Source organism: Dichomitus squalens (assembly GCF_000275845.1).
Source record: "Dichomitus squalens LYAD-421 SS1 unplaced genomic scaffold DICSQscaffold_42, whole genome shotgun sequence".
In the NCBI taxonomy this organism is placed as follows: domain Eukaryota; kingdom Fungi; phylum Basidiomycota; class Agaricomycetes; order Polyporales; family Polyporaceae; genus Dichomitus; species Dichomitus squalens.
Window position 1 is genome coordinate 171552 of NW_006766924.1, and position 13792 is coordinate 185343.

A 13792-nucleotide genomic window follows, 5' to 3' on the forward strand; every position below is an offset into this window, starting at 1 on the left:
TTGCGCCGCGAGCCGTCGTCGGCCTTTGCCGCAGTTCCACAGACGCCCACACACGAACATCCGCGCCGTGTGGCTGCAACACCTTGGTTTCGTCAATGAATGTATAACTGTGCTTTCTCCATCCCCTCCCTGGCCGTGCGCCGCCTGTCAACTCCGACCGCAAGGGTACCTCTGCAATGAGCGACTATGAGGAAGACGATTGGGATGAGCTCGTGGAGGAGGAGGTTGAACATGACCCGAACAGGTTCGACCTCGGGACATGTCTGAACGCCCCAAAAGTGAAGTTCTACACCACGAAGGAACTGCATGGTAAGTATCCGATGCACTTATAGCATCGCCTCCTGCTCATCTTGAAGCTGCACAGGGCTGATCCACGAAGGCGTGATTGACCTGAATCCTCCCTACCAAAGAGGTGCGTAGTATGCCATCAGTGCCACTCGTATACTCATTTTCCAAAGAGATCGTCTGGCCCGAGGCCAAGCAGATGAAGCTGCTTGACTCATTATACCGCAACTACTACGTACCTCCTGTCGTATTCGCGGTGTATACGGACGACGAGGGCGAGAAGGTGAAATGCTGTGTAGACGGCAAGCAGCGTTTAACTTCCATCCAGAGGTTCTTCGACGGACAAGTGAGTCCTTGCTTCGATCGCGCCTTCTCGTTTCTAGCAGTCCGTCTGCTGTTCGTGAGTCATGCGCTCCTCCCGCAAGATTCGCCGGCGAAAAGACTCTCTGCCCCAAACAAGAGGTCCGCCCTGCATTTGCCACCAGAGAGTTGAGGGAACCCTTCGCCCTTGGCTGCTCCCGTCACATGCGATGGGTTTCAGGGCCACATGAAGTCCCGATGTGTCACTATCCCGTAATACTGACATCCACATTGTTGTTTGCAGATTGCTTGTGAGTGGACTCCTTTCAAGAGCCCTGATTGCTATTGACAATTGTTAGACAAACATCACGAAACTGGGAAGAGCTGGTGGTACACTCGGTCAAATGCACGCAAGAAGTCACGATTAGAAATACCAGATAAATTTAAGGAAATCTTCGCGCAGAAGACCATTACGTGTGGTAAGCTTCCTGTTTCACCGCAGCTCACCACATCGGAGTTGTTCTCGCTCACACTGTACAGTCGAGTACGAAGGGCTTCCACACTTGATAGAGCGCGACATCTTCCAGAGGGTTCAGCTCGGCGTCGCGCTTACAGCCGCAGGTGCTTCTTCTTCTGTGATAGTTGTGTATTCCTCCTCCCCTTACTCACTCCCCACAGAAAAGTTGCAAGCGATCTCCTCGCCATGGACAGAATGGATCGGGGAGCTACAGTCGCGCTACGTCTACCTCGAAGACTCGCTCACGCAAAAGATCAACGTCGCGATCAAGCGCGGGCAGGACTTCCAGCTCATCGCCGGGCTCGTGTACTGCTGCGACATGTACCCCGAGCACTCGCAGCCGCTCTCCAAGAACCTCGACAAGTGGCTTTCACGCATGGACCCCCCGAAGGAGGATTTCAAGGACCTTATCCGCAGCCTTCTGAGCAGGTTCTGGCACATCGCGGACGACTCGAGGCTGAATTTCGCGTTCCAGGACATCCAGAAGCGCGTCGCCCCAGCCGAGTTCGTCTTCACCGGTGAGTATCAGTAATCCCGGCCTAGCGCGTCATGCAGTATGAATCGTGAGGCTGATCTATGTGACATGCAGGCGTGATACTCTACGTCTTGCGGGACCTGCCCGCGCAAGATCAGGCGCAGGCAATATACCAGCTGCGCACGGACATCCGAAAGAAGCATCCGGACATCCGACTGCGCACCGACATCATCCGCGATCTGTGGGTGCTCGTCGAGGCCGCGGCGGAGGGCGCGGAGCGGAAAGGGAAGCAGGGGAAGAAGAAGGGGCGTCGCATAAAGGACGACGAGGACGAGAACATGGACTACGACGAGGAGTACCCCCCGCGGAAACAGCGGCGCAAATAACACGCGGGCGGGCAATAACCTGATACATCATGATGGCAGCCTTGGCTCGGACTGCTACGCTGCGCTGTTGATTTTGTTTTCTATCATGATAATTGTCTGTAAGAGACGGATGCTGCACAGTACTTTACTGTACCTCCCTACCAATCCTGCGACACCATATGTCTTGCGCAACCCACATCCCCAGGATCTTGCTACATGCTGTATGTAGTCGAGCGCTTCGACCCAGTCCACGTACCGTCTACGCAATCCTTCCAATGCTCACCCAGTGTACTTTGCCCTCGCCGTGTACCAAATCCCGTCGGGGTCCGTAACGGTCCTAGCGTGTTTCAGCAGCAGCTTGTCCCGCTCCTTCGCGTCGACCGCGACGTCCGCGAGGAACGGCGCGATCTCCTCGATCTTCCAGCGCGGCCGCGCGATGAAGAGCTCCACGAAGCGCGCTCCGGGCTCGGCGGGCAGTTCCGAGGATGGGAAGTACGTAAGAAGTGAGGTGGGTGGATCGGCGAGCGTGTCGGGTGAGGTGAGGTAGTTGCCCTTGGGGATTGAGAGGAAGGTGAGTGTACAGGAAGGAGAAGTGAAGCAGAGAGGACCTACGGCAAGGAGCGGGAGGGAGACGTGTTCTTCGAAGGTGTCCCCGACAGCCTTGCGCCACTCGCCGAGGAAGGCCTTCTCTGGCGTTGGCTCGTTCTGAGGTATTCATCGTCAGTGCCCATCAGTACATGCCGTGGGATGTGAGGGATGGGAGGCATACCCTGTACGCGCGCAAGATGCCCAGGCCGACCTCCCGAATGACAGCGTTCACGTCCATCTCCCACGTCCCCGCGTCTTCGTCAAACCGACCGAACCAGGACATGACCTGGCGGGAGACGTCCCTTTTGATGTCGTGCTCGTCCTCGAGGGAGGAGGTGAGGGTCAAGATAGGCGCCGCTGTGTGCGAGAGGGAGAGGGAAACGAGATTGGTGAGGAGGAGCTCGAGGATCGTTGTAAGGTGTGAGAGCGCAATTGGACGGAGCTCGCCTGGGCGGATAGCAGTAGTATTGTCAGTCTGATGTATTGCGTATGAGACTGAGATGAGTATCTACCGTTGAGCATGAGCACGCGTCTGTCGCGAAGACCCTTGTCCAGCTCAGCGTCGCTGGCTTGGATCATGGCTCGCGCGTCATCATACTTGAATCGCTGTCTTCTCTGTGCTCATGCTCAGTGGTTAGCGAGATCAAATTCCCAAAGATTAGCAAGCTTCAGTATGGACACTCACGGACGTAGTGTCGTCGTCGTCGTCGCTGACCATGTCTTCATCTTCGTGGCCCTCGTCATACTCCTGTCCTCGCAGGAGCAACTTGAGCTTGTACAGGCGGGGAACGCTGGGCACAAGTTCGATGACCTCATTCAACTGGTCACGAATAAAGACTTCCTCTACTGGTTCTGGTTCATCATTTTCTACGTGTGACACAGCGGGGTCTGGTGTGACTACACAGACCGAATTTGAGAGAACAACGGAGCGGATGGTATAAGTTTTGTCCGCTGTGCACAGGACGGCGTCGTCCTCTGGAGCGCCTTTGATGGTGAACCTAACGAGCATAGTCAGTCGATGGGCATTTTGATGGACGTGCAGAAAGGGGGCGTACTGCGGAGGCTTATCGAGGCTGGCGACGGAAGCCTCGATAAGCTTGCAGAGATCGGGTGGAAGCTCGAGTAGTTTGAAAGCGCCAGTGTCTGATTGAGATGCAGGCGAGAACCGGAGTTCATATTCGGCCATAGTACTGTTCAGGTATAAGTTTGCACCCTCTTATCCAAGGAGCAGGATGTGGCTGCACAGCGGTGATAGTCGTTGGTTGAGAAGTTGCTGGACACCAGCAAGACGCGCTGCCAAAACGCGGTTCGACGTTGTTCGGGCGTCTAGTGAACCACACTGCGACGAACTATCATAGGCACAACCAGACGTTATTTGTTGCCTCACAGTTTCTTCTATGGTGCAGTTCACTTAAACGCCTCCACTTTTGTACGCTGTTAGGCGCCGTGTCATAAGTCCTCCAGATATTCATGATCTCGGTCAATTTTGTGTGAATTTCAAGGAATCGAACAGAGGAAGCGATCCCCAAAGGGGATTCTCGATAGGGTGAGAACTGGCAAAAATGGCCGTACCAGTTCTGCCACGGCACGTGATCTGGGCGTCTATATCCCCAAAGAGTAATTTTATGCTTATATAATACCATACCATTGCCTGTACAGATCGGCATCCTTGAACTTGGGCCATGTATGGGAGGGTTCAGACACTATCGTGTCGTGGGGTAACGGCTCTATGGAGGTTCCTTGGGCTTGCACTTCCATCTGTGCAGCCTGGTAAGTAATGACAACCGATTCGAGCATACTGCCAAGTCACGTGACACATAAGCGCGCGCTTAATCGCGTACAAAAGTGGAGGTGTTTAAGTGAACTGCACCATAATACACAAGCACTACAACTGGATCTATGCGGATACCCCGTAATGCTACCGGACAGTCCCTTTGGGTCACCAACCTCCCGCGATGAGGACCTCTTCTTCTGGATGGACTCGGCGACTCGTGCTGAATTGCTGTTCAGACAAGTCCAAAAGTTCAGAATTGGCCCAAGCATATGGGTCTGGTATGAGACTTCCTCCGTCGTCACCCTTCCTATCAGAAGTTCTTTCGTCTCCTGTTGATCACCGCGCTGTACCAGTCTTGAGTTTGACTCTCGGGCTCCAGGCGCTATTGCGCCTGAAAATGTCGTCTGTGTCCCAAAAAATGGTGAGTTGTATCAGACTCCACGTCAAACTTATGGAGAGCATGATAGGTGGCGAACGCGAAATCCGAACCCACCCTAAGACCCTGGATCAAGCAAGCGTTGCCTGGCCAATGGCATAGTAGGGAAATGACTAGGAATAACCGTACGATCGAGCATATACTCAAGTTGGGTGTCATGGACGTTACCTTGCTACCTTTATGGTGATAAGTGGCGACCTTGAAAGGGATCTCTAACCAGAGCTTCTCCGCTTGAGGATAGCTCTAAGGGTTGTCTTCCGTTGCTTAGCACTACCGCATTCCATCGATAGTGAGGGACTGGGCGATGCCAAGGACTTCGGTCAGTGGATTTTGACCTTACTGTTGAGGCTGCTTAAGAGCGGCCGGAAGTCAAGTCGATAAACATGAGACGAAGCCAGCGTGGAAAGTGGTCGCATCAAGCGCTGAGCGCAAGCGACCCTTTACGCTACCTTGATGGATCATACTAGCGCTGCACCAGAAGTGCAAATAGTGAAATCTTGCAACAGAAGTGCAAATTGAGGCGCTATTCATCAGATCCTCATCAAATAACCTGATTATTTTTGCGTCGTGTGCGTATGAAGCTACTCTATGGTCTCGTAAAAGAATTGGACAAAACGGCCTTGAGGTTGTCGAGATATTTGACTATTAGTTGGGAAGATGAGGGGTTTGACGACATCAATGGCCTCGGCTCACTGTTCTTGCAGTCTGATTCTCTCCAAGTTTCAATGTGTGTTCTTAAAGTGCAAGAAGAACTTACGTCTATTTTTCCGAGGCTATAGGAGCAATAGGTAGGCTTAGAGAGCTGAACGAGTTCCTGAGCGTGACAAGCAGCCACCTTCGGGCTGTCGGAGCTCCAAAAGGACCTGATCTCAGTCGTGCTCAGCCGGGATAGCGGAGGTGTGTGTCTTGTCCTAGTGGGGTTACAAAATGCCGCCGATTGCCGTTCGACAGCGTGACGCCGCCGTTACTGAGACGCTCCAACTAGTTGCATTACTGTTGCACTCAATCTTCTCTCTCGGGTCTCCCAATCGCTCCGTTCTTGAAGCTCAAAAAACTATAGGTGATAGGTGAGATATCACAGAATGTACTTATGAAGATCCGGGAGTACAATCTCGAGTGAGTCGGGAGATTTTGAGTAAGGGCGCGAATTTTGCACTTCTGGTGCAGCGCTAGTATCGTCGAGCCGCAGTCGGATGTGCATCGCGCACAACAGGATAGGACGATTGAACTACTACAGTTGTAGTGAGAGCAAAGCCGCAGGAAGCCCTCTGCCAATCTACGCAAACCTGCCTTTCAGAGGAGCACGTGGAAGGGCATGTGCTTGAGACCGGGGAGCTGACCGAGGTCTACCAGAGCGCTGGATACGAAATTACCGTCGTCGCCTCGAAGGTCTCCTGAACAGCGCACAAGACAGCTCTGTCACATCGATATATCCGGCTTCCGAACAATATACATGTAGTCCATGAGGCTGACCACATCACCTAGCTGGGACGCCGTCACTAGTCGTACATAGTATTTCGTCGCAGATCGTTATAGGATTTCTTGTTACAGCGTTCTAAGGATACATATTACCACTTAGTAGGACTGGAAAACATGTTGTGAGCTGTTAAGCATGACAAGTGGAACCAACCATCAGCAACTTACCCGAAGGATCCACCCGGAGGAAGGACTTTGAGAGGGGCAGATGCGCCATCTGCATTGTTGAAGAAGACAGTATTGCCCCACCACGTCTGGATGGTATGCTTTCCAATGTTCCCATTGTCAGGATACTGCAGCATGAAGAAGATCAAGATGGCAGAGACGGCAACACCGGAGTCGAGTGCAGCAGAAAGTACGTCTGCATTTCCATCATTAGCCTCACGCCCCAGTCAGGTGAGAAGGCCTGGCGCAACCGAACTCACAATTGTACTTCGTCCACCACGAGAAGTGACGCCGACGGATGACATAGTTGAACGTGAAGCCAACGATCGACCAGGGCACGTAGTTGAACGCGGTCGCGGGCGGGATGGCGCCTGTGCCGCTGAAGATGACGGGGAAGTTGACGTACTTGAAGAACGAGTTCGGCCACTTGAGTGTGATGAGCCACCCGGCGACCGGCGCGACAGCCCCCAAGAGGAAGAAGAACACGAGCCCGCTGTAGGACAAGATAAGCCAAGGCGTGGGGAAGGGAGCACGAGATCGGACGGACTAGTAGATTTGGCCCTTGGAAAATTGCCTCGCGGGCCCGATGACGCCCCAGATGATAGATGCGGTTCCGAAGACTTGCGTGGATGGGCACTGGGATAGCGCTTAGCGTGGAGCGTAAATCGCAAAAAAGTACATGTAGACTTACGATGAAGCCGTTGGACTGGTTGGGCGTACATATGTCTGGAATGTTAGTGAACATCCATGCCTGCACGCCGAGCTGCACCGTCCCTGCGATGATCGTCGCAACCACTTGCGCCCAGAACATAGGCCGCGGTGGGATCTTCATGTAGTGGCCGAGCTTGAAGTCGGAGGTGAAGGTGAGCGCCTGGGCCATCGTGATGTATCCCCACGTCTTGAACATCATCATGGCGATAGGACGTCCGGGGAGGGCGTAACCGATTATGAGCTCGGTTATGACGCTAATGGGCGGTTCGGTGAGTACACGGAGCAAGGATGGTGCATGAGAGTATTCACTTCAGGCCAATCTGTTGATTGGTGATGGCTTGAATCATACCGATGGGGATCGTGTACACGAACGCTTTGAGTCCCCACAGTCAGGATATGCCCAAGCCTTTTCAGGTAAGATGTCCTTACATATGATGAGAGCAAGGACGAATGCCCAGACCGGGAACTGCGTGTGCCAAACCTCGATGGAAATAATGCCGAAGACGAACATCGTGACTAGAGCGGAATTAGCCCATGACCAACGTAAACGGTCGAAAATACTCACGGAAGATCGTTGCGTACCACCACTCGGGCACCTGCGGGTACTTCGACATCAAGCGGGCGTGGATGTCAGGCTGCTCGCTCATAGAACGCCTGGACTGCACCCAGATCTGCTTGCGGAAGTAGAGGAAGGTGTGCATGAGGGTCGCGGTGATCGAGGCAAACGAGAGACCGTAGGAGAGCGCGAAGGTAGTGGAGAGGAACAGCGGGCTGTAAGCCTCGTACTTCGCAACGTTCAGCGTCGTATCGTCGTTGATGATCTTGGACACATCGTAGCTCTGGCCGAAGCGGTCGAATGACGTGCGAGACGATATCCTATGGACACTTTGTGTAAGCCAGTCGTCCTATGCATACTCACAAAGCGTCAACTCACGGCATGAACTGACTGAACCAGACATTCGTGTAATATAGGATAGGGACAATGAGCCCTGCAGCTGTGTGAGTTCTGAAGATGACTCGAAATCACAGATGTGACACTTACAGAAGAAGAACACGAAGCCGGCAGCAATGTTGGCCTCGGCCCACCATGGCGTCGCCAACGGAGATCCGATGTACGCAATTTGCGCCCAATCGAAGGTGATCAATGACATGCCCTAACGAACATCAAACACAACAACGAGACTGAACAGCGAGTGTAACTCACCAGCCCACTGCTGTATCCAAACAGTTGATTGACGACAACGTTGTTGGGCGCAATCCAGCAGACCCAATTGAAGAACGAGAGCGCCTGGAAGATGTACCCGGGGAAAAAGTACCAGCAAGTGGAGCATGCGAACGCGATGAAGAAGAACTTCTCGCGACTCATGCCACCTCGGTTACCCATGCCCGCGTAGACATTCTGGTGGAGGGTGTTGAAGAGTGCGCAAGTGACAAGGTTAGCGGGCCAGACTGATGGTATGTCTGAGTGAGGGGGAAATAGTATGGCATTCGATGAACCTACTCATAGAAGGAGGCTGGACGAGGAAACGCCGGGCGATACCACCAATCGAGAAGCCGATCTAGATCGTGCCTGTCAGATGCGCAGCCTTCATCAACATACTGCGCACGCACAAGTTGTGTGCTCATAACCACCATCCACTGGTCTAGAGTTGCAAGGTAAAGCGGATGAGCTGTTGTGAGATCGCCTTCGATGGGGAAGTACGCACATGAGAAGTTGTAAATCTGGTTGTAGTACACCCGCTGTACAGCGACGATATCGGTCTGCAGCAATGGTGATGAACATCCTGAATCCACCATCCGCGACTTACAACATACCGCATAGGCCGATCCAGCCCCGACACTGGCCATGATGGTTATTAGGACATGTTCTTTGACGTTAAATGGACCAGGGTTCAGTGGGATGCCAAAAATCTTGTAGTTCGGCATGAACTTTGCCCAAGCACGGCCCACAGGGAAGGAGATTAGCTGAGCAACGATCTGGGCGGGGTTGTTAGAGACCGCTCATCGTGCGAATAGATGTAGCAGTCTTACTCCAGTGACGTTAACAGCCGGAAAACGGAAGAAGAAGAACTGGTTCATGCCGGGAATAATGATCGCCCAGATGAGTCCAATCACCCAGACGCGCAACGATGATACGGGCATGGTTGGGTCATCGGTGTTGGCGACCGCAGAGCGGACCTCGGGATAGGGAGAGTCGTCCTCTAACGAGTGTTGGGGTCAATGAGCGCATATATCGAGGTAAGAGGTGAAAGGGGTACGCACCAAGAAAGACGGCATCCTTGTCAATGTTCGGGTCATCAAATTCCGCAATGATGTCCTGGACCTTAGGGATGTCTGCCAAGACGAAAACAACGCTTTTTAGAGACTGACGAGCGGATGAGCCTGGATCACTCACGGGCCTTCTCGACGTCAACCTTCTCCTCGATGGAGGCCGCGCTGGTGCTGTTGCGCTCGGAACTCTCAGCGTTGTGTGCCATGGCGGGGTAAGAGGTGGGAGGACCTGCGGACGTGGGGACGTACGGGCGAGGGTTCTTGTACCCCGTGCGAGTCCTACTCCCTGACGCGATAAGAGACGCCACTTGTGTCTCGAGGGAATGCGCTCATTCGTGCGCCTTGGACCACGCCTTATCACAGTGTACGGTCCTGCCAAGCGTGGGTCTGCGGCCACCGCACCCAGGTCGTGGATCATGCGCCATTACGGTAGCATGCCTGACGGCTAACCCGCATGTGCGCATGAACACATCCGCAGGAACGTGCGCCCAGCTCAGGGCCTTATGAGCGGTATGACTTCCGCCGAACGTCGCTGTCTCACTAGAAGGTTGTACTCGATGAAGGAAGGCATGACAGCGTCTTGCGATGAAGTTGTGCAGACCTGCTCTCATCGGCATGTGAGAACGGCTAGGCTTCTCATGCCATCGCTAGAACCGAGGGAACTTGTGAGCTACTTTGGGCCGCGAGCCTAAAATTGCGAACGGACCATGTAAGCTCGAAAGCGATGGAAGGTTCCTTGCTGCTACTTTGGAATAGCCACCACGCTCCGTGGACGTCTAATGAAGCCAGGGACGATAGATAGTGGTGGAGAGCGCCAGGGCGGCAGTCCGGACCTGCAGGAAATGGCCCGGGATGACCTTGCGGGCGCGTTGAATCTTGGTAATTAACGCATGGAGGAGTGTTTGCGACGTTCCTCCGCAGCACCCGGTGTACTCCCAAAAAGGTTCACAATGACGTGCGCTGTGGACTTATTTTGGCTTTCCCCGCCTAGAATCACATAGGACGCGTGGAACAGGCAGAGGAAGCGTGGAGGACTTCGATAACACGGCCCGCAACACCTGGATTGTTCGCCTCTCGGACTCCGTCATTGACAGCATAGTAGCCATTGCACTTGGATATCGGCCTACAAACAATTCAGCGAAAACGTAGATATGTCAGGCGGCGTAACTTACGGTCCCATCCGGTGTATCCGGAGCTCGGAAAGGCCTGAGCGACATTCACAGCGACATGGAACTCGGCGCCGCATCTAGAAGCTCATGATACAGAGTCAGTGGAGTTCTTTGGGCATTGGGAGATCGCAGTATCGGTGAGCCAACCTCCGGCGATGCCGAGTGTCCAGAACCGGATAGTTGCAGCGTCCGCCAGATGGCGGAATGGCAAGGGGGGGATTGCTTAAGCCGATAAAATCTGCCAAACTAACAGCTTTCTGCCGCCAAACAAGGGCAGCGGGACCTGACCCTGAAGAGCATCAGGTGAGATAGGAGCTGTCGAGCGGGTCGAATGCGCTCGAGCAGAATCAAGGAGTGTGGATTAGTTTCAGGAACTATCGTTAAAAAAGGGAATCGTCGGACTAATGCATGGACGAGTTCCCGCAGCACCATATGGCTGGAAGGCGTTTTCAGTCTTCCACCGGAGGCCGTTCACAGCTGCGAGTGCACACGACCGGCGAGAATCCCCTGAACCCTCTGCTCAGATAGTTAAAGCGGGAAAAAGTAGAGGTCCTGGAAGCTGTCTGAAGTCATTTAGGATGCAGTCAGGACCAACGACGTTCGGAGAGGTCGCCGCCCCACGTGATAGGGATTTTATCCAATAGGCGCCCATCGACATCTCAGCCACCCTAGCCTATGGTCCACTTACCGCACCTCCACATCAAGCATGGCACCTTCTAACCTCGCCACGCTCACGAAATCACACAAAATCATCGCTGCTAAAAAGAAAGCAAGGAAAGAGCAGATCAAGGAACTTCTCTTCGACGACAATGCGCGTAGGTAAAGTAAAGTGCCTGCACAATTTCGAGACGCACAGCTAAAGGGCCACGACGCACTACCACAGGGAGTTCTTGACGGGCTTTCACAAGCGGAAGGTGCAAAAGACAGAAGCTGCCAGGAAGAAAGCGCAGGAGCGCGAAAAGCAGGAGAGGTTAGAGGCTCGTCGGGAGGTGTGTCCCAGTGACTTCTTGCTGTGGGATTCGTTCTCACCAAAGTCACCAAAACCTCTCTGTCAGCATCGAAAAATGCTCGCAGAACAGGCTCTAAAGAATGCGGAGGAAGTCGAGCGGGCGTATGGTGGCATCGTTGGTGAGTCTCCATTGACATTTGGACTTGGGAACGCAGAGAAAGACGTCCTACTCGATAGACGAGGATGACGATAGCGAATGGGACGGCATACAGACGACATCGTCCAAGGGCAAGGGCAAGGCCAATGAAGAGGAGGAAGAGGAGTACGAAGACGAGGAGCAGCTTGCGACGGTCACCGTGGTCGAGGAGTTCGACCCCGACAGCCTGATCCACGGCACTCAACCTCCACCCCGGCCTCACGATCAGCCAAAGGACCCTGCCGAGCCTGCATCAGATAGCAAGGCTCGTGCGACAACAAAACCTAAAAATAAGGACGCCAAGACGAAGATCAAGACGTCGGCCAAGGCGAAGGATATCAAGTATCAGACCGGCGCCGCAAGGAAAGCGGAACGACAGAAGCAACGCAAACGGAAGTTGGAAAAGGCGGATCGGGCGGGTGGCAAGGGGTCGAGGCGAAAAGGGAGCTCGAAGGGGAAGCGATAGCAGCCTCCCTTCGTCTATCACCATGTGCATTGGCTCATTCCCCACGTCGCGCCGCCTCTACTATCTAACGTGCGCAAAGACCAAGCTCGCCTCACGGCCCACTCATCATGTCTGATGACAGAAAGACATGTGAATCCCGTTCTACATACGTACACTCGGCCCCGTCAAGACTGTCATTGCTGCCGCTCACTCTGCGATAACGCCGTCTTCCATCCCACCCACACCGCATAGGGACCCTCTAGCAATTCGCCGACGCTCCAAATCTCCCACTCGCCCTGAGAAGAAGACTTGTCCAGCCAGCCTTGCAAGAACTCCCTTATCACGTCCTCCGCCCGGAGCTCCACCACGACTACGACGGCGGTCTTGTCTGGCACGGCGAGGTAGTCGATCGTCGTAAGCATGGCGGGCAGCAGGGACGGGTGGTAGATGCAGTCCACTACGAGTAAGATGTCTGCCGGGTCAGAGGGAACTAGCCTCGGTCGCAAGGAAGCGGGTGCATTGTGCAGTTGTATCCAATCTAACGCCATCGTGACGACGTTGGGTATCGGCGATTTGGGCGGAGAATGTTTAGGTTCGGGCGGGGAGGTAAGGGGTATAGGCAGGTTCCTCGTGACGTTCTTTCGGATGAGGGGAACGAGATCCTCTATATCCGTTATCGTGTACTGGTGCACGAAGGGCGACAGCAGGACACCAAGGAGCCCGGTTCCCGCTCTGCAAGAGTGCTCGCTCGATGCTCAATCAGTGAACATGATGCATGAGACGTACCCTAGTTCCACTACGTGGGCTTGTGCCAGCCCCTCTGGAGTGAAAAATCCGTGCGGGGATCTGTTGCGAAGCTGCTGCAAAATGACTTCGGCGAAATCGACGCTATATTAGAGAGAACCGATCACGCGAGCCAGGTCGATATCGTCGCGGCAGCACAGCACGATTCCACATCCTACCTTGCATGCCACACGACACTCCCTGTGTCGCCTTTGCGACTGCGCAAGGCGGTCTTGTCTTGAAAGATCTCCACCTCCAGTGTCTCACTGACATCGTGCTTGCGACCTTGCACTTTCCGCCGAGGGCGTCGCGATGCATGACTCTTGTGGACCACGGGAATGCCACCTTCGTCCTCGGATTGTCCCCTGCTCGGTCCCTCGATCTTCAAGGAGATTGTGAGCATATCCTTGTGGGAGTCTATATGACCAAGTCCACGGAAGCTGGATGAGCCATCTGCAGTCTGTCTAGCGGCGAGGTTCGTGTATAAAAGGAACACCTGCACACTGCTTGTGAGCAATGAACATTGCGGCTAGAGATGGGCAGAATATCCTCACTTCTTCGTCTGCATCCATCACTGGCGTGGCGCTGGCGGGGACTTGCACAGCGCCCCTATACAGGTCCTCGTGGACAGCATCACGGGGATTTTCGCCTTGCATTTCTGGTTAAATTAGCTGCTTGAAACAGCACTTGAAGACTCGATTAGTAGCGAGGACACTGCTAACTATGTGGATTGTATGAGGCTGCGTGTGGCTTTGTGCAGTAGGCAGTTGGTAAGGAGGCAGGGGGCGACGAGTAGGTACTAAGCTCGGAAGGACGTTTTTGATCATGAATTCGTCCTCGTCATCCGAGTCACTAGACAGCGCGACATGTGCCGGCGGCTACGAATT

The 13792-nt window shown here is 53.9% G+C and overlaps 3 protein-coding genes across 3 annotated transcripts; all 3 read right to left on the reverse strand.

Moving 5' to 3' along the window:
- Positions 1 to 141: 141 nt before the first annotated feature.
- DICSQDRAFT_139577 (uncharacterized protein) lies at positions 142 to 3778 on the reverse strand. The gene is made up of 12 exons (XM_007368983.1): positions 3586 to 3778; positions 3216 to 3528; positions 3043 to 3145; positions 2712 to 2977; positions 2555 to 2647; positions 1692 to 2494; positions 1264 to 1620; positions 1126 to 1206; positions 945 to 1064; positions 459 to 896; positions 365 to 412; positions 142 to 309 (listed from the first exon to the last, which is right to left on the reverse strand). The coding sequence occupies exons 1-6, from the start codon at positions 3714 to 3716 to the stop codon at positions 2222 to 2224; spliced, it is 1179 nt and encodes a 392-aa protein (XP_007369045.1). The 5' UTR covers positions 3717 to 3778; the 3' UTR covers positions 142 to 309; positions 365 to 412; positions 459 to 896; positions 945 to 1064; positions 1126 to 1206; positions 1264 to 1620; positions 1692 to 2221.
- Positions 3779 to 6158: 2380 nt separating this feature from the next.
- Positions 6159 to 10679, reverse strand: DICSQDRAFT_110551 (OPT oligopeptide transporter). Its single transcript, XM_007368984.1, has 20 exons — positions 10536 to 10679; positions 10070 to 10486; positions 9488 to 10010; positions 9355 to 9426; positions 9124 to 9293; positions 8908 to 9069; positions 8799 to 8853; positions 8704 to 8735; positions 8594 to 8651; positions 8297 to 8541; positions 8135 to 8246; positions 8027 to 8081; positions 7658 to 7968; positions 7522 to 7608; positions 7402 to 7465; positions 7073 to 7346; positions 6929 to 7017; positions 6642 to 6874; positions 6385 to 6577; positions 6159 to 6324 (listed from the first exon to the last, which is right to left on the reverse strand). The coding sequence occupies exons 3-20, from the start codon at positions 9567 to 9569 to the stop codon at positions 6309 to 6311; spliced, it is 2310 nt and encodes a 769-aa protein (XP_007369046.1). The 5' UTR covers positions 9570 to 10010; positions 10070 to 10486; positions 10536 to 10679; the 3' UTR covers positions 6159 to 6308.
- Positions 10680 to 11240: 561 nt separating this feature from the next.
- On the reverse strand, positions 11241 to 13674 carry DICSQDRAFT_110557 (uncharacterized protein). Its single transcript, XM_007368985.1, has 7 exons — positions 13460 to 13674; positions 13085 to 13401; positions 12909 to 13010; positions 11719 to 12854; positions 11588 to 11660; positions 11414 to 11521; positions 11241 to 11349 (listed from the first exon to the last, which is right to left on the reverse strand). The coding sequence occupies exons 1-4, from the start codon at positions 13559 to 13561 to the stop codon at positions 12317 to 12319; spliced, it is 1059 nt and encodes a 352-aa protein (XP_007369047.1). The 5' UTR covers positions 13562 to 13674; the 3' UTR covers positions 11241 to 11349; positions 11414 to 11521; positions 11588 to 11660; positions 11719 to 12316.
- Positions 13675 to 13792: the final 118 nt, after the last annotated feature.

Bases quoted from the DNA above. Each gene is read 5' to 3' on its own strand.
- DICSQDRAFT_110551 (XM_007368984.1), bottom strand. From the start codon at position 9,569: ATGGCACACAACGCTGAGAGTTCCGAGCGCAACAGCACCAGCGCGGCC. The intron at 9,294-9,354 runs GTGCGTACCCCT...AACACTCGTTAG, and splicing joins CAAGGATGCCGTCTTTCTTG to AGGACGACTCTCCCTATCCC. The intron at 9,070-9,123 runs GTAAGACTGCTA...AACCCCGCCCAG, and splicing joins CGGCTGTTAACGTCACTGGA to ATCGTTGCTCAGCTAATCTC.
- DICSQDRAFT_139577 (XM_007368983.1), bottom strand. From the start codon at position 3,716: ATGGCCGAATATGAACTCCGGTTCTCGCCTGCATCTCAATCAGACACT. The intron at 2,978-3,042 runs GTAGATACTCAT...CTATCCGCCCAG, and splicing joins ACGCGTGCTCATGCTCAACG to GCGAGCTCCGTCCAATTGCG. The intron at 2,495-2,554 runs GTAGGTCCTCTC...TCAATCCCCAAG, and splicing joins TCTCCCTCCCGCTCCTTGCC to GGCAACTACCTCACCTCACC.
- DICSQDRAFT_110557 (XM_007368985.1), bottom strand. From the start codon at position 13,561: ATGCAAGGCGAAAATCCCCGTGATGCTGTCCACGAGGACCTGTATAGG. The intron at 13,011-13,084 runs GTAGGATGTGGA...TCTCTAATATAG, and splicing joins AGTGTCGTGTGGCATGCAAG to CGTCGATTTCGCCGAAGTCA. The intron at 12,855-12,908 runs GTACGTCTCATG...GCACTCTTGCAG, and splicing joins GCCCACGTAGTGGAACTAGG to AGCGGGAACCGGGCTCCTTG.